Source organism: Podarcis gaigeae (assembly GCF_964106915.1).
Source record: "Podarcis gaigeae genome assembly, chromosome: 13".
Taxonomy (NCBI): domain Eukaryota; kingdom Metazoa; phylum Chordata; class Lepidosauria; order Squamata; family Lacertidae; genus Podarcis; species Podarcis gaigeae.
Genome location: NC_139689.1, coordinates 11,609,316 through 11,630,559, shown reverse-complemented (window position 1 = coordinate 11,630,559; position 21,244 = coordinate 11,609,316). Strand labels below are relative to the sequence as shown.

General features: G+C 47.9%; 2 protein-coding genes across 5 annotated transcripts in view; both read left to right on the top strand.

Annotated features, from left to right (window-relative positions):
* The window catches only part of LOC310828801 (uncharacterized protein), a 29,713-nt gene extending 26,901 nt beyond the window's left edge, over positions 1-2,812 (top strand). For both annotated transcript variants that reach the window (XM_083706680.1, XM_083706679.1), the window contains exons 17-19: positions 105-211; positions 1,585-1,650; positions 2,664-2,812. In XM_083706680.1, the coding sequence (XP_083562806.1) occupies positions 105-211; positions 1,585-1,650; positions 2,664-2,752 (262 nt within the window). In that variant the 3' untranslated portion in view covers positions 2,753-2,812. The remainder of the gene's footprint in view (positions 1-104; positions 212-1,584; positions 1,651-2,663) is intronic.
* Positions 2,813-5,863: 3,051 nt separating this feature from the next.
* PFAS (phosphoribosylformylglycinamidine synthase) overlaps positions 5,864-21,244 on the top strand; it is a 44,907-nt gene continuing 29,526 nt past the window's right edge. The window contains exons 1-12 of one of the 3 annotated variants that reach the window (XM_083706526.1): positions 5,864-6,163; positions 11,744-11,891; positions 12,118-12,253; positions 13,150-13,255; positions 13,384-13,570; positions 14,269-14,374; positions 15,979-16,119; positions 17,267-17,391; positions 17,609-17,737; positions 19,227-19,358; positions 19,562-19,690; positions 20,896-20,969. In XM_083706526.1, coding sequence (XP_083562652.1) covers positions 11,753-11,891; positions 12,118-12,253; positions 13,150-13,255; positions 13,384-13,570; positions 14,269-14,374; positions 15,979-16,119; positions 17,267-17,391; positions 17,609-17,737; positions 19,227-19,358; positions 19,562-19,690; positions 20,896-20,969 — 1,404 coding nt within the window. In that variant the 5' untranslated portion in view covers positions 5,864-6,163; positions 11,744-11,752. Of the gene's footprint in view, positions 6,164-8,409; positions 10,549-11,279; positions 11,892-12,117; positions 12,254-13,149; positions 13,256-13,383; positions 13,571-14,268; positions 14,375-15,978; positions 16,120-17,266; positions 17,392-17,608; positions 17,738-19,226; positions 19,359-19,561; positions 19,691-20,895; positions 20,970-21,244 lie in introns of those variants that run through there. The other 2 variants (XM_083706528.1, XM_083706527.1) reach the window with 2 other exon arrangements.

Here is a 21,244-nt window from a genome sequence, read left to right as displayed (position 1 = left end):
TTAAAATGTTCCAGGAGAGATGCTGTCCTATTCTTCTTCTGGTGGTGGTGCTGGAATGGACCACATGGCTTGTGTAAGAGTACAGGTCTGGCTTTTCTCTCCAGGCTGACCCTGCGCTGCCGTTACCCCCTCAACGAGGTGCTCCGGGTGTGGGCCCGCCAACTGCAGGGGGGGCAGGTGACACCTCAACCCTACGCTCTTGAAGCCAAAGGTAAGCCGGTCACTCACACTGTTGGCGTATCCTTCCTGGATCAGGCATGCATACTGCCTATCCAGGAGAAGTTTTTCTCCCTTGTAATGCAAGAACCTCGGTGGCATCCCAGCAAATACAAATTCGTGGAGGGATGTGGCTGTGCATTTGCCACAATGGCTGTGTTTGGCCTCCACTGTCAGAGTGACTCAAAAACTCTGAAAACCTGTTGCTGGGAATTGCAGTTGGGGAGAATGTTCCTGTGCTTTGGGGGCTTCCTGTGAGCATCTTGGGTGGCCTCTAAGAATAGGATGCTTGGTATATGGTATGATCAACTCACAGTACAGTGGTACCTTGGGTTACATACGCTTCAGGTTACAGACTCCACTAACCCAGAAATAGTGCTTCAGGTTAAGAACTTTGCTTCAGGATGAGAACAGAAATCGTGTTCCAGCGGCGCGGCGGCAGCAGGAGGCCCCATTAGCTAAAGTGGTGCTTCAGGTTAAGAACAGTTTCAGGTTAAGAACGGACCACCGGAATGAATTAAGTACTTAACCCGAGGTACCACTGTACGACAGAAGAGGAGAAGCAACAACTCTGTGGAAAACAGAGTGGGAAGTCGACAAAAAGAAAAGTCGAAATTGTTTTGATTGTACATGTTAAAAATGTTGAAATTTAATAAAATGTAATTGAAAAAGAGAAGAAGATGCTTGACCTGTTGATGCCTTTGGCCAACTCTTAAGGGTTGAGGTACCTTTGTGTGCCCCCAAATAATATTTGAGAGGGCCGGGCCTCCCCAAAATGGATGGAGATTGCCATTCACATGGTAAGTGTGTGCTGTATCTTGGGGCTTACCTGCCCCCCCATATTTTATTCGACATGACACCCCTGGACTTGAAAAGGGCTGTTTTCACTTCCCAGAGATATAGGAAAACCTTTCTGCCTCCCCACTTCTTGAAAGCATGGCTTCTGCTCAAATAATGGTTCCATTTCTAAGGAACCCAAAATGTTATGCTAGAACAGGGGTCAGCAAACTTTTTCAGCAGGTGGCTGGTCCACTGTCCCTCAGACCTTGTGGGAGGCCGGACTATATTTTTTGGGGGAAATGAATGAATACCTATGCCCCACAAATAACCCAGGGATGCATTTTAAATAAAAGCACACATTCTACTCATGTAAAAACATGCTGATTCCCAGACCGTCTGCGGGCCAGATTTAGAAGGCGATTGGGCCGGATCCGGCCCCCGGGCCTTAGTTTGCCTACCCATGTGCTAGAATGTAATGTGGACTTAACACACATCATCTGTGGTGGTGGGTATAGGAACAACTCCATTGTGTTCCTCTTGTGTAATGTTTGATTGCTTCCTAACAACTGGGATGTGCCTGTCTTTCAGCATATCAGCGGAAGAGGTCTGCAGATCACCATGCTGTATCCCAGATAGCAGGCCGCTCTTCATCAGGTAAAGCCTCGATCATCATCTCAACCTGTGGAATGCCACTTTGACAGGAATAAGTACCTGGTCTTCACTGGCCCAGATATCACAGCAGGGACTGTGTGTTGCGGGAGAGGGAGGTTGGTAACTTTGAGTAGATACCAAGGATCCAGGCCATGTGGAGAGAAGAAGGTGGGATGGGGAAGGGGGGTTGGTGTCTTCAGGCAGACACCAAGCTTCCCAACTGGCAGCTAGAGCTCTATGCTGCGGGCGACACTCATATGTCCCATGGGCTGCTGAAATTTTGAACCAGCCTTGTCTGTGGGTGCTTGACTTAAAATCAGGACATGTTGAAAATCTGCTTCTTCAAAAACAGAATAAAAACACACTCCAAAAACCCCGCCACTATTGTCACCCCAAAAACTAAAGTATATGCTAATAATACAACCTGGAATTGGTGACGTATAAACTTTGGAGAGCTCATGTTTCATGATAGTTCATTGGGGAGGGAACAGAACTCAGTGATGTAGAAAAACACACTTTGCATGTGCAATGGTCCCAAGCAGGTTCAATCTCTGTTCTCTCTCCATTTAAAGCTTTGAGGAGCAGGTGATGATTGCAAAGATCCTCTGCCCTAAGATGAGCTGCTGCTAGTCGGACCCGACAACACTAGGCTAGATGAACAAATACAGTGGTACCTCAGGTTACATACGCTTCAGGCTACATACGCTTCAGGTTACAGACTCGCTAACCCAGAAATAGTGCTTCAGGTTAAGAACTTTGCTTCAGGATGAGAACAGAAATCGTGTTCCGGCGGCATGGCAGCAGCAGGAGGCCCCATTACCTAAAGTGCTGCTTCAGGTTAAGAACAGTTTCAGGTTAAGTACGGACCTCCGGAACGAATCAAGTACCGTACTTAACCTGAGGTACCACTGTAGTCTGTCTTCAAGTATAATAGGACCACTTGCTATGTTCTTAGGGCAAAGGCTTTGCGACCCTGAGTCAGCTCCTTAGACTCTCTCCTTGTTTCTTTGTTGCAGGAGCAGCTGCAAAAGCCATCTCCATAGCTCTGTTTGGGGTAGCTGCTGCAATCGGCATGATCCTCCCTGTTGGATTAATTGGTTGTTAAAAACAATATTCTGAAAACGTTAGGTGTCCAAAAAGAAAACAAATAAAAGGCTTCAAACGACTTATGAGTTGGCGTTTTTCCAGTATAGCCTATAGGTCTCAACTATGGGACAACAAACCAAATCCCCGCATGTAGAAAATCAGCATGTCAGGGAAAAGGCTTGGCTTAGAATCCTCCTTCCTGACCTACTAGTAGCCAGCTGTTACGTATATGGAGGTTTGTGTGTTCTAATAGACAAATTGATTTGGAAATCTGACCACTTCCTTGGCACGTGCCTAATAATCTTTCAACATCCCTCTCCCAAATCTCTTGCTTGAGGCTAAGTAGCCACAGGCGTGGTTATACTCCATCTTAGCTGGAAGTGGTGGATGGCATCAAATACATATCCTAAACAAGCCCAAATAAGGAACCCGCAAAATTATTTAATAGCCTGCCGGAAGGCTAGCAACATGGAAATGCAAGCCCCTAGCTTCATAGCAAGCTAGTTAAAAAATATTGCCACCTACCATACAGGGACAGGTAGCTTGGGTGCCAGGCTAGTTGCAAATTGAGGGCAGCTGAGCGGATTCACTGCCCTCCATATTGCCCTTGGGCAATGTTGTCAAATACAAAGCTGTTTCGTGCTACTTCTGCTCTAGGGAGACTGTCACATAACCCAGGGACATTGAACTGATAGATCTCTGAATGTTGCTGGATTACAAATCCTATAATCTGTTGAACCAGGTCTTTCTGTCAGATGAGTGGTCCTCCTGCCCACCTGTCAAAGTTGGCCCATGGGGAGGGGCAGAGATGTTGCCCTAAGCAGGATTGAACTGATGCGTGGGATGTTCACTCCAGTTTCCTGCTGCTGTGTCTCTACTTGGCATCGCATTGGGTGTGACTTCGGGAAAACAGGCCTTTGTGGGACAAATGGGGAGGCCTGCAAGGCCAGCCCGGTGGCTAGCAATGCTGGCTGGGCCTGAGGGGGAGCTGGGAGTCCAGCGGCATGTGAAAGCAGCCGCAGATTCCCTCTCCCTGGCGCAGCCCCAGACTCCTCCTGGCCTGCCAGTCAGCTCATCTTCTGCACTGGCTGGGACACAGTGTCCTCAAACTCTCTGCAACACACTCTGAGCTGCCAAAAAAATGCTTTACGCTTATGGTGGCTTGATTTGGCCTGTTTGGCCTCTTACAAGAGGCCCATGGATGGTGTGTGGGGTTATGGCATCCCCAACCCCTTCCCTCTCCCACACCCATGGCCTTGGATGAGGCATTTCGCTGCTCCTATGACGTCAGCAGAGCAACTAAAGGAGGGGTGGCAACAGCTTCACATTTGCTCTGCTGAAGGCTTTGTGCTGAGCAAGCTCAGGAGCTTTCAACTATGGGAATTCATTTCTATAAATGCTACATTAGGTTAACTACAGTAACATTTCCCCCCCCCTTTTTTTTTTGGTAATGTACACTTATCTTTTTTCTCTGTTTTGTTTTCTACGTGGGTACTATTTCCTGTTTCTTCTTTCTTGTGTCTTGTCTTATTCTGTGTGCTTGTAATTTATCAATAAAGAATAATAACGATAATTGTTATGTACTGAGTTGAATAGGATCCAGAATGCAGCAGTCTGATTGGTCCTAGAACAATAGGATGCAGAATGCAGCAGTCTGATTGGTCCTAGAACAATAGGATCCAGAATGCAGCAGTATGATTGGTCCACAGGAGCCACCCAATCCAGCTCCAGGTGGAAGGGAATCCACAACCTGATTGGCCTACAGGAGAATCCCGGAATTAGCCAATCACGTGGGGCCCATTGTGTAAATAATGTATATAAGGCAGACATTCTGGGGAAACTTCCATTCCTCCTCACCGCTATGAGCTGAATAAAGAGCCTGAAATCCACTCTTGACTCTCAGTATATTTCAATAATAAAAAGTACAGGAAACGAACACCCTCCGCCATTAAGTTTCCCTACATCCAGCCTGATCTGTGGGCTCCCACCTCAGCAGTGTGATAGACAAACCCCATCTGCTAAAGTTTGCATTGATAGAATCTCTTCCTTTTGCTTGTCCTGAATGAAAAGAAGCCACCTGCGTCAGGCAGGTGCCCCAATCTGGTCCAGCATCCCATTCTCAGTGTCTTCCTGCTGAAAGCAGACAAGCAAAAGTATTCAGAAGCAGCAGAGGTAAAGCCCAGCCACCAAGATTAGTAGCCACTGACAGCTTTATCCTGCATGAATTTGTCTAATGTAATACAGTGGTACCTCGGGTTACAGACACTTCAGGTTACGTACGCTTCAGGTTACACACTCCGCTAACCCAGAAATAGTACCTCTGGTTAAGAACTTTGCTTCAGGATGAGAACAGAAATCGCGCTCCGGCTGCATGGCAGCAGCAGGAGGCCCCATTAGCTAAAGTGGTGCTTCAGGTTAAGAACAGTTTCAGGTTAAGAACGGACCTCCAGAACGAATTAAGTTCTTAACCCGAGGTACCACTGTAATTCTTCCATCAGTACCTCTTTTGTCTGTCTGTCAGGAAGGAAGATGAGCTTCAGTTGGTAAAAGAAACAAGCAATTCTGGCAGAAGGCCCTGGATAGAGAGAATTGGACCCTAACTGTTGGAGGCTGGTTTTATAGTTAGTTGCTGAAATTCAGGCCTAGGGCCCAAATAATAGAATTGTAGAGTTGGAAGGAAGGGACCCCAGAGGTCATCCAGCCCAACCCCCTGCCATGCAGGAATCCTGCCCACAGCTGTCCCTGGATGGGCTCAAACCACCAACCTTCTGGTTAACAGCAAGACACACTGACCAGCCATCTCTAGCTGGCCCTTGGGACTCTGCCCAAGTCATACCTATCCATAGCTATCGGCTATTATGGATAAATGGAACTGACATGTTCAGAGGCAGTGTACCTGTAACTATTTTTTTATTTATTTGGTGTGGCTAAAGAACGTTTTCAGAGCTGCTGCCTCTGGACTCTGCTGCCTGCTGAACCAGACTGGTGGTCTGATCCCATATGGCTTTTTCTGTATTCACCAGGAGCTGGTTAATAATAGATCTGGGAACTGTTAATCGCTGACATGCCAAAAGTTCAGTGACAGGAGGGCATCTGCTTATTCACCCTGGGGAGGGTCACTGAATCCCACAAAGGTAAAAATGACCAATTCCACCTCCCCCAACCCCAATTAATTTTGGGAGACTTGGGTCTTGTCTTAGCTAGTTTAAACTTGATCGTGATGTGGCAGAGAGCAATATTTCTAAAGAATGGTAAAAGGAACAAATTGTGGTTGGATGTCGAAATGCACCCTCTGGCTCAAATCTGAACTTTGGTCACAATCTGTACATATAAATTTAGAATGGGCTGAGAAGGGGAGGAGCTCCACAAGCTACAGGGAGCCGCAGCTGGCAAACCTAAACTTGGGCGACTTAAGTAGCAGAGCAGAGAGGTAAGTACAACACCCATTTATTTTATTTATTAAAGCAACAGCTCAGGCTAATAAGAGCGCAGTAAAGGCACTGTGTGTAGCAGAAGCCAAGTCCTACAATAACTTAGAATCAGAATTGGGAGGGGCCTGAGGGTCAACTAGTCCAACCCCCTGTACGAATCTCAACTAAAGCATCCATGACAGATGGCCATCCAAACTCTGCTTAAAAACATCAAAGGAAGGAGAGTCAATCTCCTTCTGTGTTTCCTGGTTCATGCTAACCATCGTTTGCTGTGAAATCTGAAAGTGGGGCGGGGGGGGGGGGACAGCATATTACTGTACAGTGGTACCTCGGGTTAAGTACTTAATTCGTTCCAGAGGTCCGTACTTAACCTGAAACTGTTCTTAACCTGAAGCAGCACTTTAGCTAATAGGGCCTCCCGCTGCCGCCACACCGCCAGAGCCTGATTTCTGTTCTTATCCTGAAGCAAAGTTCTTAACCTGAAGCACTATTTCTAGGTTAGCAGAGTGTGTAACCTGAAGCGTATGTAACCCGAAGCGTATGTAACCCGAGGCACCACTGTACTTCGTTGTGCAAATCACCCAGCACCACTGCAATACCTTAATTTGTTGGTATGTGACTGAATCCCACCAGAAAACAGCAATATTCTGGATGTGCCCTGGTCAAGTTTTTGAGGGAACCAACCTACGATTTTGGTTGCTCTAATAAAACTGTCACCCTAATAAAGATTTTGGAATTTTCCTCTCTTTTTGTGCTTGCTCCTCCTGGCATTAGACTTAGCTACTAGTGTATATCCCTAGTTATAGGGCAGGCAAACTGTTTTTGGGGCCTAATCCAGCCCGCTGGTCGATTTAATCCTGCTCCCATGGCAGCATATGTCCTGGGGTAAAATCCTCAAAAAAAAGCTCAATAACTTCAATCCTAAAAAAGCTCAACTTTGGTTGGCCCTCACACATGTTCAGATCATCAAATCTGGCCCTCTTTGAAAAAAGTTTGGGCACCCCTGTTATAGGCTGAATCTAGACACATCAAAAATGTGAATCAGTTAAACGGGTTGTAAACTTCATACAGTGGTACCTCGGATTACATACTCTTCAGGTTACAGACTCCGCTAACCCAGAAGTAGTACCTTGGGTTAATAACTTTGCTTCAGGATGAGAACAGAAATCATGCGGCTAGAGCGGGAGGCCCCATTAGCTAAAGTGGTGCTTCAAGTTAAGAACAGTTTCAGGTTAAGAACGGACCTACGGAACAAATTAAGTACGTAACCAGAGGTACCACTGTACAGGGAAATCCCATTGGAAAGACAACCATCTGGTGTTACAGTGTTATAACGCATATAAAGCGCTTTCTTTACAAATGTAGCTGAGTCCATTATATAGTTACTCTGGGCATACTGCTAGTCTGTATCCAAAGAAACAGAAATAAGTTGCCATATAATGCATCAGACTATTTGTCCATCTAAGCCAGGACTGCTTACACTGGCTGGCAGCAGCAGCTTTCTGTAGCCTCTTGCCATTGCTGTTGGATCTCAATCAAGCAATCAATAATAAATCTCGGAAAACCAATGATGGATTGTGAACCCATTCTGCCTGCAAGCGTGGGTTCTAACCACAAGGGATCTTGCAAAGATTTCTTGTCTTCACAAAAAATCCAAGGAGTAGGTTCCACCGAGATTTGAACTCGGATCGCTGGATTCAGAGTCCAAAGTGCTAACCATTACACCATGGAACCTTACACAAGAAATTTCCCTCGTTACGAGAGAATTAGCTACCTGGTTCTGCTACCTCGTAACCCTCAGAAAGTTAAGTGGTTTGGACAAAGAAAAGGATTAAAAAAAGTTTCTGAACGACGCTCAACAATGGGCAGGAGGAGAAGAGCGCATTCTCTGCGCGGGAGGGGAGGAGAATGAGCTAGGACTCCTGGGTTCTCTTCCTGGCTCGCAAGAATAGGTTATTTGGGGGTAAGGACTGAATTGGGAGGCAAAATGTCGAAGTGAGGGGTGGAGACAATGACTCTCTATGGGGAAATCGTACGGAGGAAGTGGGTCAGGATTCCTTGGTTTACCTCCCCCCTGCCCTCCGCCCCCCTCTGCAACAAAGTTTGGCCATCGCCCCCACGTGCCTCCATTCAAGGCCGGGAAGGAGGGAGGCAGAAGGGAGGCAGGGGGGTCGGCCAATAGGGAGGGCGCTGCCTCGAGTCGCCGCCTCCCCCGCGGCACGTCCCCCTTTTCTCCTCCCACCAAAGGGGCTGCGCGCAGTAAACTTTTCCCCCTAGCGCAGCGAAGGCAGGCGCTCCTCTTTTCGCCCCGTGATCGAGCGACCGCCGGGGTAGAAGATCGCGCTGTTGTGGGGCTCAGAGAGCGTGTGAGAGAGGGGGCACCCCGCGAGATCCACAGGTAATCGTTATCTCGATGCCACGCGGGGAACCAGCGTGGGAAGGCTGGCTGGCCCCTTGCGAGATCCAAGGGCGCGTGGATCCCAAACATTTGCTCCGCGGCCGCGCGCTGCGATCTGGTGGGGTAGGAAGTGCTTCTGCGCGGGATTCGAACTCTAGACCGCTGCGGACGTGTTGGGTATAACTAGCAGAGGCTATGTGTGGCGTACGGAAGTTGTTGGTGAGTTTCCACTTCGCAGGGCTGAATCCAATCCTTCCCGGGATTGCTTCTAGGCCGCGGAAGCTTCTGCAACAGTTCATCTTCAAGGTGCTACAGATTTATTAATTTTTGTTCCTGCTTATGTTAATTTTCACATCCCAGTCAGAAATAATACCGAACCCGCGTGTGGGTTGTTGTCCACACGTGATGATTCCTCGCTTGGAGAAAGGGCTGGCGAACAGAGGCATGCAGACGCAGCCCTGTGCCTAGAGAGCAACATGTGATCCAAACACGACTTTTTTTTATAAAAAAGGGGGGGGGGTTAGAAGAGGCCAGCCCACGATCATTTTTACAAATCAGCCCGTGTGCCCCCTTTCACACAAATGCTTGTGCACGTGGAGAGGCAGTGTCTACCCGCAGGTTGTAGCTGTAGTCAGAACATGTGAGCAAGACGATTTCTTGCTGAAATAGTATATAGTACAAGTTTATTTTCCAGTTGCAGGATTTCAGCAGGCAGTTGCAGGGCATGTGCAGGTTGGAAAACTGCAGAATATCTGTGCTGAACCTTTTGCAGCAGCAAGCAGTATTGAAAGTGGGAGCGCATAATGTTACAGTAATGAGCACAAATAATCATGAATGCACAATAAAGAGGATGTCTGCAGAAGCCCTTAGGCACCAATCTCCTATTTCTCTTTAGATAGCTTTATGGGCAACTGCATTAAGTCCTCAATCTGCTTAAAATTAGCCAAGACTAACTAACCCTTAGTCTATGTCCCTGAATTAAATGCATCATCCTCCCTTGAGTATCCTTGACTCCATTTCCCTAGTGCCTCTTTTGGGTTGAATTTTAGACTGTAGAGTCTTTGGGGGCAGGGAACTGCCCTCTTGCACTTCATAAAACACCTTGGCGCTTTAATGAGAACGTTCTTAATCATCAATAAGAGCATTAACACTTTAGTCAGGACTTCACGGATGGCAGTGACAGCGAAGTCCCAGTTAACTTTAGCTAGATGGTGTGAAAAGGATCGAGCCACGTTCACAGAGCCAATCTCTGCTGGTTGCATGCAGTGTACAGTTTGCCGTTTTGTTCTCAGTTGCAGTTTGAGAGGCGGAGAATTGGGGGATGTTCCATGAGCCTTTGAAACTTGGACGATGAAGCAAGAAATGTGATTCGGAGGCCACTGACCTATTTGCTGCTTCTTATCTTTGAGATATTTGGCTGCAGCGTGCTGGCTTTTGGGACATCTGTGATTAGAGCAAGGTGGATTCTGGGGTGGAGAGGGACATTGAGAAAAGGGGGCAGGTGGGAAACTCTATGATTGATTCAGCCCACTCAGGGCCGGCTCATGCATGAGGCAAGGTGAGGCAATGGCCTCAGGCGGCAGGATCCACAGGGGCAGCAGATCTGTCCTCCAAGGAATGCATTGCCTGCTGCTGCTGCCACCTCTACAGTGGCCTCTTGGTAAATAGGAGGTGCTCTTGGTCTTCTCCTACCCTTGTTCCCAATGGACATCTTCACCCTTCTTCCCTGGTGAGGAGAGCGCCATTTTGTGGTTTGCCTCAGGTGCCAAAATGTCTTGGGCTGGCCCTGCCAGTAGAGCCTCTTCATCTGTTGGCAGACACACACTGGTAAGCCCTGTCTGTGTGCTCATCCCCCTGGCATCTTGCTCAGTGTCTTATGCCAAGGATGGGCAAGCTCCGGCCTTCCAGAAGTTGTTGGGGTACAGTTCCCACCATCCCTGGTCGCTGGCTGGGGCGTGGAGTTCAACATCTGTGTCCAGGGCAGCTGTTTGCCAGCTCCATCTGGTACGCAGGCTGAGACCCTATCTGCCTGTAGACTGTCTCGCCAGAGTGGTTCATGCTCTGGTTATCTCCCACTTGGACTACTGCAATGCGCTCTACGTGGGGCTACCTTTGAAGGTGACCCAGAAACTGCAACTAATCCAGCATGTGGCAGCTAGACTGGTGACTGGGAATGGCCGCCGAGACCACATAACACTGGTCCTGAAAGACCTGCATTGGTTCCCAGTACGTTTCCGAGCACAATTCAAAGTGTTGGTGCTGACCTTTAAAGTCCTAAATGGCCTCGGTCCAGTATATCTGAAGGAGCATCTCCACCCCCATAGTTCTACCCAGACACTGAGGTCCAGCACTGAGGGCCTTCTGGCGGTTCCCTCACTGCGAGAAGCCAAATTACAGGGAACTGGGCAGAGGGCCTTCTCGGTAGTGGTGCCCTCCCTGTGGAATGCCCTCCCACCAGAGGTCAAAGAGAACAACAACTACCAGACTTTTAGAGGACCTCTGAAGGCAGCCCTGTTTAGGGAAGCTTTTAATGTTTGATGTATTACAGTATTTTAATATATATTTTTTGGAAGCTGCCCAGAGTGGCTGGGGAAGCCCAGCCAGATGGGTGGGGTATAAATTATCATTATTATTATTATTATTATTATTATTATTATTATTATTATTATTATAACATCCGGACAGCCACCCTTTCGTGCCTTGAATTGCAGGCCTAGTCAACACCTGGCAAGCCCTGCTCCCTCCATTACTGTGGTCCTTCGCCTGCCACGGGTCTCTTCCTGCCGTTCTGTGGCATCTGCTCCCTTTGCCCACCCTTCCTGTCCCTGCATGGCCTGGGTAGACCAACCTAGGAAGCTGAGTCAGACCCTTGGTCCAATTAGCTCTATGTAGTCTACACTGGCTGGCAGCAACTCCAGGATTTCAGACCCACAACCCTACCTGGATGCACCTTTTACGGAGGAGTGCACTGTCAATGGCTACTAGATGGGCGTTCAGCCCGATGTTCTTATTGAACCTTCTACACACAAGGCAGTTTTACTGCCACTGACTTATGTTCCTTCTGCCATAGAATCTTCCATCTCATCTTGTGTGTTTTTTTAAAAAAAGGAAAATGGAGGCCCCTTGCAAAACGCCATCCCAAGCAGTCCCTCACAGTTGCTTTCTCTTCTTTCCTTGGCAGGATTCTGCCATGGGGGTCCTACACTACTACCAGCGGCCCAGTGAGGAGGACAGTGAAGTGGCCACACTTCTGCGTTCGGCTGAAGCCATCTTGGTTAATGGCCTCCAAGGGGTGCAGAAGGAAATATGTTTCAACGTCAACTGGACAGGTACGAAAATGGGACACGGACTGTGTCTGGATTCTGATATGAAACGAATGGGGAGGTATGGAGGGAGGTGTGCATATTGATTCTTTTCCTCCTTTCTGAGTGAGTAGAGGTTTGGCATGGGGCTGCCCCCCACCCCTTCTTGTCGCAGAGCCAGTTGCCTGTTGGGTGATTGCCCTGTTGCATTGTGGGTAGCTATAATCATTTCTCCCTTCTGTTTCCTCGCCAGGAGGAACACCCCCAAACTCTGAGGAGACGGAGAAGTTGCTGTGGATCTTTGGTTGCCCTTTCGAACACGGCAACATCGCACCCAAGTCCTTCCTTAGTGCAACTCCTTCAGATCTGCTGATAGAAGTCGGCCCTCGGTACGTCCTGAGCTGAGGAAAAAAAGCCACTCTGCCCATGTCCTATACAATAATGGCAAGGGGGAGAAAGAGAATGTTTATATTGACCGGTTTCAGGCATCATGAACAGACCTCAGGCTTATACAATTGTAGAGTTAAAAGGTACCCCAGGAGTCATCTCCCTTGGAAGTTTTTCTGCAGAGACGGTAATCTGTCATGGATGCTTTGGTTGAGATTCCTTCTTCGTTTCCTGGTTCACGCTAACCATAGTTTGCTGTGAAATCTGAAGGGGGGAGGACAACATATCACTGTGGTTTGCTGTCAAACCAGAACCATGTTTAAGAACCATGGTTTGCAATTTGTGTTTGGTGGCAAACTATGGTTTTGTGGATTTTGATGTCAGGGCAAACTACAGTTACTGAGAAGCAGGGTGGAAATCGGAGTACGTTGGGAGGAAGGCGTGTCCTGCCCCAATGCCTGATCACAACAGACAAACCATGGATTAGTTGTGATGTCTGAAACTTGGCCTTTACAGCTGAATCAAATGTTATATGACAGCTTTCATTTGTTAACTTAAGCTACTAAACCAACACCATTGTTTATTTGTAGGCCACATCAAAATAATTTCACGTAGTTGGTTGTTATAAGCCATATCAAAATTTAAATAGTTTAAAACACTAGGCTAACAAAAACATTATTAATATATGTACAGTAAAATTGGACTGTCTGCTAATAATTCAAACTAAATCTTGACCTTAAACAACCCCCCCCACCCTGAAGGTCTGCAGGGATCCCAAATTGCAGAAGTAGGCTTGTCTCTGGAGTCAGACAGGGTTCCTCACCTCCCAAGCCAGGTGAAAATAGACCAGCCAAAGGAAGGAGCAGGTTTTGCTGAAACAAATGTTTTATGTTTGTAGGTTGAACTTCTCAACTGCGTATTCCACAAATGCAGTGTCGGTGTGCTGGGCAGCCGGACTAGAAAAGATTGATCGAATCGAATGTTCCCGTCGATACCTTTTCAAGGTGACTGTGGGTGGGTCTAAACACAGGAAGAAAACTGCTGTTAGATTCCTTATGCCACCACATACGCAAGAACCCCATAGGGATTTGGAAACGTTTAACCCGATGGCTTCCACATCCTTCTCTTTCAGTGCGGGCAACGCCCATCGGCACCCCAGGAGGCCTCCATAGTGTCTACGCTGTATGATCGGATGACAGAGCAGTGTTACCCAGAACCCATCAGCAGCTTTGCTATAGCCACCCACCCTGAGCCTGTGTTCCATGTCGATATTTTGGGAGAAGGGAGACCTGCTCTGGTCGAAGCCAACAACCAGCTCGGTATGAATCAGCAGGGCAAAGCTGGGCTTGGATAGAGATGGAGGACCTTTAGTGGCTATGCTCTGATTCTGAATGCCAGTTTCTGGAAGCTAACTCTCAACTTATTATTGTCTGACCCTAGCTTGCATGAGCACAGCTTTGGCAAATATCTCATTGGATCCTTTCTTCTCTTTTCCCCTGCAGAGACCCACGTGGATTTAGAGCAGCGTTTCCCAACCTTGGTTCTCCAGCTGTTTTTGGACTACAACTCCCATCATCCCTAGCTAGCAAGACCCAGTGGTCAAGGATGATGGGAGTTGTAGTCCAAAAACAGCTGGAGAACCAAGGTTGGGAAACACAGATCTAGAGGGATTCAGCCTTCTGGTCTTAAAGGGTTTTGTAGAATTTTGGAGCTGTGGAAGGGACCCAAGGGTCATCTAGTCCAACCCCCTGCAATGCAGGAATCTCAACTCGGGTATCCATGGCAGATGGCCATCTAACCTCTGCTTAAAAACCTTCAAGGAAGGAGAATCCACCGCCTTCTGAGGGAGGTGATAAAGCTGTGTTCGCCCCAGTCAGAGAGTGTTCTGGCCCTACCTCTGAAAGTGGAACTCTGTTCTGTCCCAGTTTCCCTTGATTATGAGAAACAATATTCTTTATTTGGCCAGGTTTGTGTGTATGTGTTTAGGATAAACTATAGTCGCTTCTCTGCCTTACAGGTCTGGCTTTTGATTCCTGGGATCTGGACTTCTACACTGACCTCTTCAAGAAACTTAGGAGGAATCCCACCAGCGTGGAATGCTTTGATCTCGCTCAGTCCAACAGGTGTCTGCTTGGCTATGGGGTGCAGAGGGGTGGGGCTGGAACTGGGAAAAACCTTCCTGCTTGAGGCTCAGGGGAGGCCATCTTACAGCATTGAGTCCCGCAGATTTTCACCATGCAAAGTTTTTATAAAGTAAAAGTTTTTCAACTGCAAGTTGCCTTGTGGGTGCGGGAGAGGGCCCTTTTTTGGGTCAAAAGTGACTTCATTATTTTTTTAAAAAAAAACCCAAACAAATAGGTGTTGGATAACCCTATGCCAGAGGCTTTCAAAAGTCCACAGCTCCCTTGACAAACTGTATTCTTTCTGCGGCCCCCATGTGGGGCTCAGGAGCCCAGTTATGACACCCCTTGCCTGCAGAGCTGGCGGCCTCTCACCCTTTTTCGAACATCCTCCCTTGTGGAGGGTTCCCTCAGCCTCCTCTCCCCTCTGCTTGGGAGTCCTCTGGGCAACCGCTGCCACCACCCCCGGTCTCTGAGCTGCCCCTCCTGCCCCAAAGAGGTGTCTCCCCACACTGCCCCACAAGCACCTCAGACTTGTCTGTCCATTCCCAACAGCACGGGCTGGCAGACTGGCTGGCTGGGCTCCCTTGCCTGCTTGCTTGCTAATTCACTCTGAGGCCACCTCGGCTCCTGGCATCAGCGCCCCCTGGCCAGCCCCAGAGCCACTATTCTCCTGCGGTACTTGTAGCCAGGGCTGCTGGAACAAGCAGCCGTACAAGCCTTTGGGAAGCAGAGATGCAAGAGGGCATCAGAGGAGGGAAGGAAGGAAAGAGAGAGAGGTCAGTGTTGCCCGCGGCACCCCTGACCATCGTTCAAGTCACCCCAGGGTGCCACGGCACGCTGGTTGAAAATGTTGGCATACAACCAAGGAAGCGGGGGCAATTGGCAGGCACCCAGCTGGCTCCGTCCCACCGGCCAGTGTACCGGATGAACTCCAGTCCTTGGTGCCACATGAATCAGTGACCCAAACTTCAAAAGCTAGGGCACGCTCTAATCAGCAGAGATAACGCTACGCAACAGAAGTGCCAGGAGAGTATGTGTGAGCATATTTACAAGAAATTTATTCAGCATAAGGTAAAGGTAAAGGGACCCCTGACTATTAGGTAAATTTCCCGGGTTTCAAAGGAAGCAGCTCCTCTCCCTCCCTCCCTCCCTGCTGGCCAGGGAGGAGGGAGGCTCCAACTGTGTTGCTTGGCTGCGTTGCTCACCCAATAAGGAGTCTAAGAACAACTGGGGGGTGGAGCTTGCATGCCTTGTGCCTGGCCGCCTTGCCTGGGGACTCACCTTTGCTCAGCGCTTCCCAGCGGAGAGGGGATGTGGTTTTCCTTGCTGCATACCCATTGCCTGGTTGCTGCGCTGTGGGAACCACTACTTGAGGCTTTGTTTGGCTGCTGGCTGGGCTTTCTGCCTTTGGCTCGGAGGGGCTCAGAAGCTGAACATACCTGTGCCTGAAAAATTCCTTGTTTTGGCTGCTGATCCCTTATTTCCGAGGCTGCTGGTCCCTTATTTTCAAATCTGTAAGTTGACAGCTATGCTAGATGGTCGAATAGCCTGACCTGGTGCCCAGCGGCCTCCTGTCTCCCTAAACCCGCCTCTTCTTCCTGCAGCGAGCACAGTCGCCACTGGTTCTTCAAGGGGCGCCTCCTGGTGGATGGGCAGGAGCTCAAGGAGTCCCTCTTCGAGTCCATCATGAAGACCCAGGAGCGGAGCAACCCCAACAATGTCATCAAGTTCTGCGACAACAGCAGGTGGGGGTCCTTGGAAACCGGCGGGAGGAGCGGGTGGCCTGCAAAATGGTGGCCTCAACTCCCTGTTGCCATCTCGGAAGCAGAGAAGAAGCAATGGGGCAGGCCTAGGACAGAAGTGGAGAACCTGTGGCCTTCCTTGATGCTGTTGAACTACAACTACCATCATCCCTGACCATTGCCTGAGGCCGAGGGGAGTTGACATCCTACATTGTCTGCAGGGACCCAGGTTGACAACTGCTTCTGAGCCAACTCATAAGGCCTGTCTGGGGAATTCTGGTCACTCCAGATGTGGGCAGACTCTTAACTCCCATCATGCCTGGCTTTTAGCCTTGTTGGCTACGGTCAATGGGAGCTGGGAGTCCCTTCCCGTGTGTGGCTTTTGGTGGCTGTGTGGCTTCTTCCTTCTCTTTTTTAGTTTTTATTTATACTTTCCAAATTTATTCATTTCATTAATTTTACAATCCATTTAACATTTCAAAATTTGACTTCCTTCCCCCTCTTTCTGCGTTTCCTTAAATTTATTTTTTTCATACCTTCTGTGTATCCAAATTAGTTTAATTTACTCATTTAATTATCTACTGTAAATAGATACTCTTATGAAACTGCAGTTTGTTATACTAATCCTGCTAATGTTTTTATCTGTTTACAATTTATCTGAAAATATTCAATGAGCTGTTTCAATTCTTTTATAAAGAGTTTGTTACCTTGATTTCTTATTCTTCCAGTAAGTTTCACCATTTCTGCATATTCCGTACGTTTTTATATCCATTCTTCCTTTTCTGGGCCTTCTGCTCCTTTCCATTTGGGGCAAGTAACATTCTTGCTGCTGTAGTAGCATACATAAACAAATTTCTATACAATTTAGGTAGTTCTGTCCCTATAATTCCCAAAAGAAAAGCTTCTGGGGTTTGTTTCTATTTTATAAAAGTTATTCTCAACATCTTTTTTAAACTCCTTATATATCATTTCCCAGTAAGCTTTAACCTTACTGCAAGACCACCGTACACAATAAAAAGAACCTTCTTTCTCTTTACATTTCCAACATTTGATTTAGATTTATACATTTTTGCCATTTTTTTGCCAATTACTTGGCAAGAAGCCGTGAGGCTTCTTGAAGCTGAGTGTGTGTGTTGTCTTCCAAACACAGTGCGATCCAAGGGAGAGAGGTCCTTTCGATGTGGCCCAGCGACCCATCTCGCTCCAGCCCCTTTGAGAAACGGACGTCCACCCGGCACGTCATTTTCACAGCCGAGACCCACAATTTCCCTACTGGTGAGTGGATGGGAAAGGGGGCATGGTCTGAAGGGCAGGGGGCTTATTTCTAGTGCATCGTAAATTCCCCAGGCAGGCACCCCTGTGGATCACTATAGCCTCAAACAAATAACGGGCTTCCTTGCATTGACGGAGTCGATGAATAACCTGTCTGGGTGCTCCGTGGAGGGAGTGCATTTGTGTGGGCTTTGACATTGCTTTTAAACTCTCCTTGCAGGCGTTGCTCCCTTCAGCGGTGCCACCACTGGGACTGGCGGGCGGATCCGCGATGTGCAGTGCACAGGCCGTGGGGCCCACTATATCGCAGGCACTGCTGGCTACAGTTTCGGCAATCTGCTCATCCCAGGTTAGTAGTGGTGGCTTGGGCGCAACATACTGAAAAGGCAGCTGCAGAAGGATGTTTTGCTTGGCAAAAAATGGATGGGTGTTGTACAGGTTTCTCCCCCCACCCCAGATTCCTCCCTCTCTCCCTTCCGAGTCTCCACCCCCATCGTTCATCCCAGACCCAGAGGTCCAGCTCTGAGGGTCTGGTGCTTCTCGCATCGTGAGAAGTGAGGTTACAGCGAAACACACAGAGTGCCTTCTTTGTAGTGGCGCCCTCTCTGTGGAACACCCTCCCATCAGTTGCCAAGGAAATAGACAACTGTCTGACTTGTAGAAGACATCTGAAGGCAGCTCTGTATAGGGAAGGTTTTTTTTTAACATTTGAGGTTTTACTGTGGTTTTATAAATTGTTGGGAGCTTAGGCAATCCAGTCAGATAGGAGACATATAAATAAGAATAATAAGAATTATTATTATTATTATTATTATTATTATTATTATTATTATCAAGCAGTAGAGCTGTGCTTACTACATGCCAGGGAGGAGATCCCTCCCATTTGCCACAAGAAGCTAGAATCTGCCAAATAAATCACTCCAATCAAATATGTTTGCACAACTTTGACCAGCTCAAAAGCGAAGCCCAAGCGCTGAACGTTTACTTTCTAATGATTGGAAGTTGTCTGACTTCTGAGATTTCATGGGGTGCCTACCTTGAGAACTAGAGACATCATCATCATCATCATCATCATCATTATTATTATTGGAAAGCTGAGATTTCTCAAGCCGCACCAAGAGCAGCAGTTGGTGGAGCAGGGGTGCTAGCCGACCCCCCCCTTGCTGCTTGCATTGCTGTGGCTTACCGGGAAAGAGAGGTGGGGGCACCAGCAAGGTTGGCATAGTGCGAAAACCTCAGTGGAACCAATCTGGTACTCCTGGCAGTGTGTTTGCCCCATGGCGACTTGCCCTTCTCCCTTCCAGTAAGCTGTGATGACGTCAGTGATGGGAGGTCAGCTAAGCACCGCTGCCTGCTCCTGTGCAGATTTGAAATCCTTTGACTTATGCCCTATAAAACATGCCCAGATAATCATGGCATGTGACAGTCTCTTGAGACAAACCAGAAGCTCCTCTTAATAAGGCAGTCACGCCCTCCAGTCCAAGTCATAGGTGTGCCAAGTTGGGTCCAACATTGCGGGGTGCATCTCACGTGCATGACATCACATGCATGACGCCTGTCCCCCAGTCGGACCATGCTTACCGGGACGCACAAGCAACCCTTTGTGGCAGGAGATCATGGAGGGCGAAAACCGCCCTCTGTGCCCCCCAGCAAGCCAGTGCTCCCCCAGGGGCAGTGGGGGATGGCGGCCCCCTCAATATGGGTGGCTGAAGGCCCTCCTGCCCCCTATACCCGGTGCCCCTGCCAAGGCAGCAAGGTGTACATGCACAAAGGTGATTCGAAGCAGCCCTAGGCTATGGGAGAAATCTCTCCTGTTCTTTTCCCATTCGTTTCTGCAGGATACACATTACCCTGGGAAGATCCGTCCCTGCTGTATCCAGACAACTTTGCCCCACCTGTGGAGGTTGCCATCAGAGCCAGCGATGGCGCTTCAGACTACGGCAACAAATTTGGGGAACCTGTCCTGGCAGGTGAGACTTGCGGCGTGGGTGATCTTTGGCCCCTTTCTCGCTTCCGAGGTTCAGCGTCCAGCTGGTTGGTTTGTTTCTCTCTTTGAAACTGCGGCGTCCTTTAGCGACAGCTTAGGGCAGCTGAGAGGCCAAAGCGAGGGAGAACGAGGAAGGCTGTGTGTTTGGAAATGTGAGAAAATTCCCCCCCCTCACCTGTCTTCCAGGCTTTGCACGCTCTTTTGGGCTCCGTCTGGCAGATGGCGAACGGCACGAGTGGATCAAGCCTATCATGTTCAGTGGTGGGATTGGAGCGATGGAAGATGCCCACGTCCGCAAGGAAGCCCCACAGCCTGGTAATTTTTATTTAATTTAGCCTGTTTGGGAGATTGCGCTTGCTGTGATACACATGCTTCTTTAATGCATCTAAAACACACACTCTTTATTCCTTCAGTGCTAATGTTCTTGCTCATGCAAAAATGGTCAATGGTCGATGGACAATGCTGAATTTACTGCTCTGTTATTGTTATTATTATTATTAGTAGCAGTATTTATTAAACTTATTAGTCGCTTTTTTAAAAAAAGACATAACTCAAAGGGACTTACGGAAAGAAACAAACAACACATACACTTAAAAATCGGCATAAACATTTAAATCACATTCACATTTTTAAAAGGCAAAGCTAAAACTTCCTGCCCGCTGAAGGAGGCCACTGACCATTAAGAGCGAAAAGCCTGGTGGCAAAGGAATGCTTTTGCCTAGCGGCTAAAGATGGTGGTGCCAGGTGTATCGCCTTGAGGAGAGTGTTCCACAGTTGGGGGGCCATCACTGAAAAGTCCAGTTCTTGTGTTCTTTGAACCTCCCATGAGTGGGGCACCTGGAGAAGGGTCTCAGATGATGACTGCAGGAACCGGGTCAGTTCGTAATAATGAGTGCTTGCCTATTTTGCAAAAATGTGTTATGCTACCTCTGTTGAGCTTGGGGAAGTTAAAGAGTTGCTGAAGCATTTGCTGCTGTGGAAATCCCACCCTCCCATCACTTGCATTCTGATATTTTACCAGATGTTCCCAAGGAGTCATGAGGACTAGAGTCTTTTTTTTTTATTAAAGAAAACAAATCACAGTTGAGATTCTCAGAATGTTGAATTTTTATTTTTTTTACAATAATGTTTATTAAGTTTCTAACACATATTGTAGAAACAAAAATAATCTAGAATAAAATAAAAAAAGAAGGGGGGGGGAAAGACAACATAAAAGAAGTACAGCAAATAACATCAAAATAAAAAAAAATATAACAACTAACACATAAACAATACAAATTGATTATTTTGATTGAGCATCCAAGATCATAAACATATTGCTTGACTTCCTCTGGTCCCTTCCATCTGAATTTTCCTTGTAACTAATTGTAGCAGTTTTACAATATCACTATTCCAAAACAATATTCTAATTATAATCTAATTTATTAACTTTTCTTAATATTCTCAGAATGTTGAATTTGGACCAGATTTCTTTCTTTTCAACTGTACAATTGCGACTTAAGTTCCCATTTCCTCCTTAGGTATGAATGTCGTGAAGGTTGGAGGCCCCGTCTATCGAATTGGTGTTGGGGGAGGAGCTGCTTCCTCCATCCAGGTAAGTTGGGCATTGCCTTTTGATCCTCACCTTTGCAGGTGAAGGTGGCATCTCCTTTGCCTTAAGGCGAAGGTTCGGAAATGCAGGTACCTTTCAGGAGCCCTGGGCAGCAGAGATGTAGCAAGGTGGGTGTGGTTTGCCCCGGGTGTCACCTCCTGGGGGGGGGGGGTGACAAAATGCTGTGTGACATTCAACGTCTGTGAGAGACGCTGTGGCACTCGCAGGCTTCCTTCTGGTGAAACTGTCCACCCACTGGCTCTACCTCGGCTGCAAAA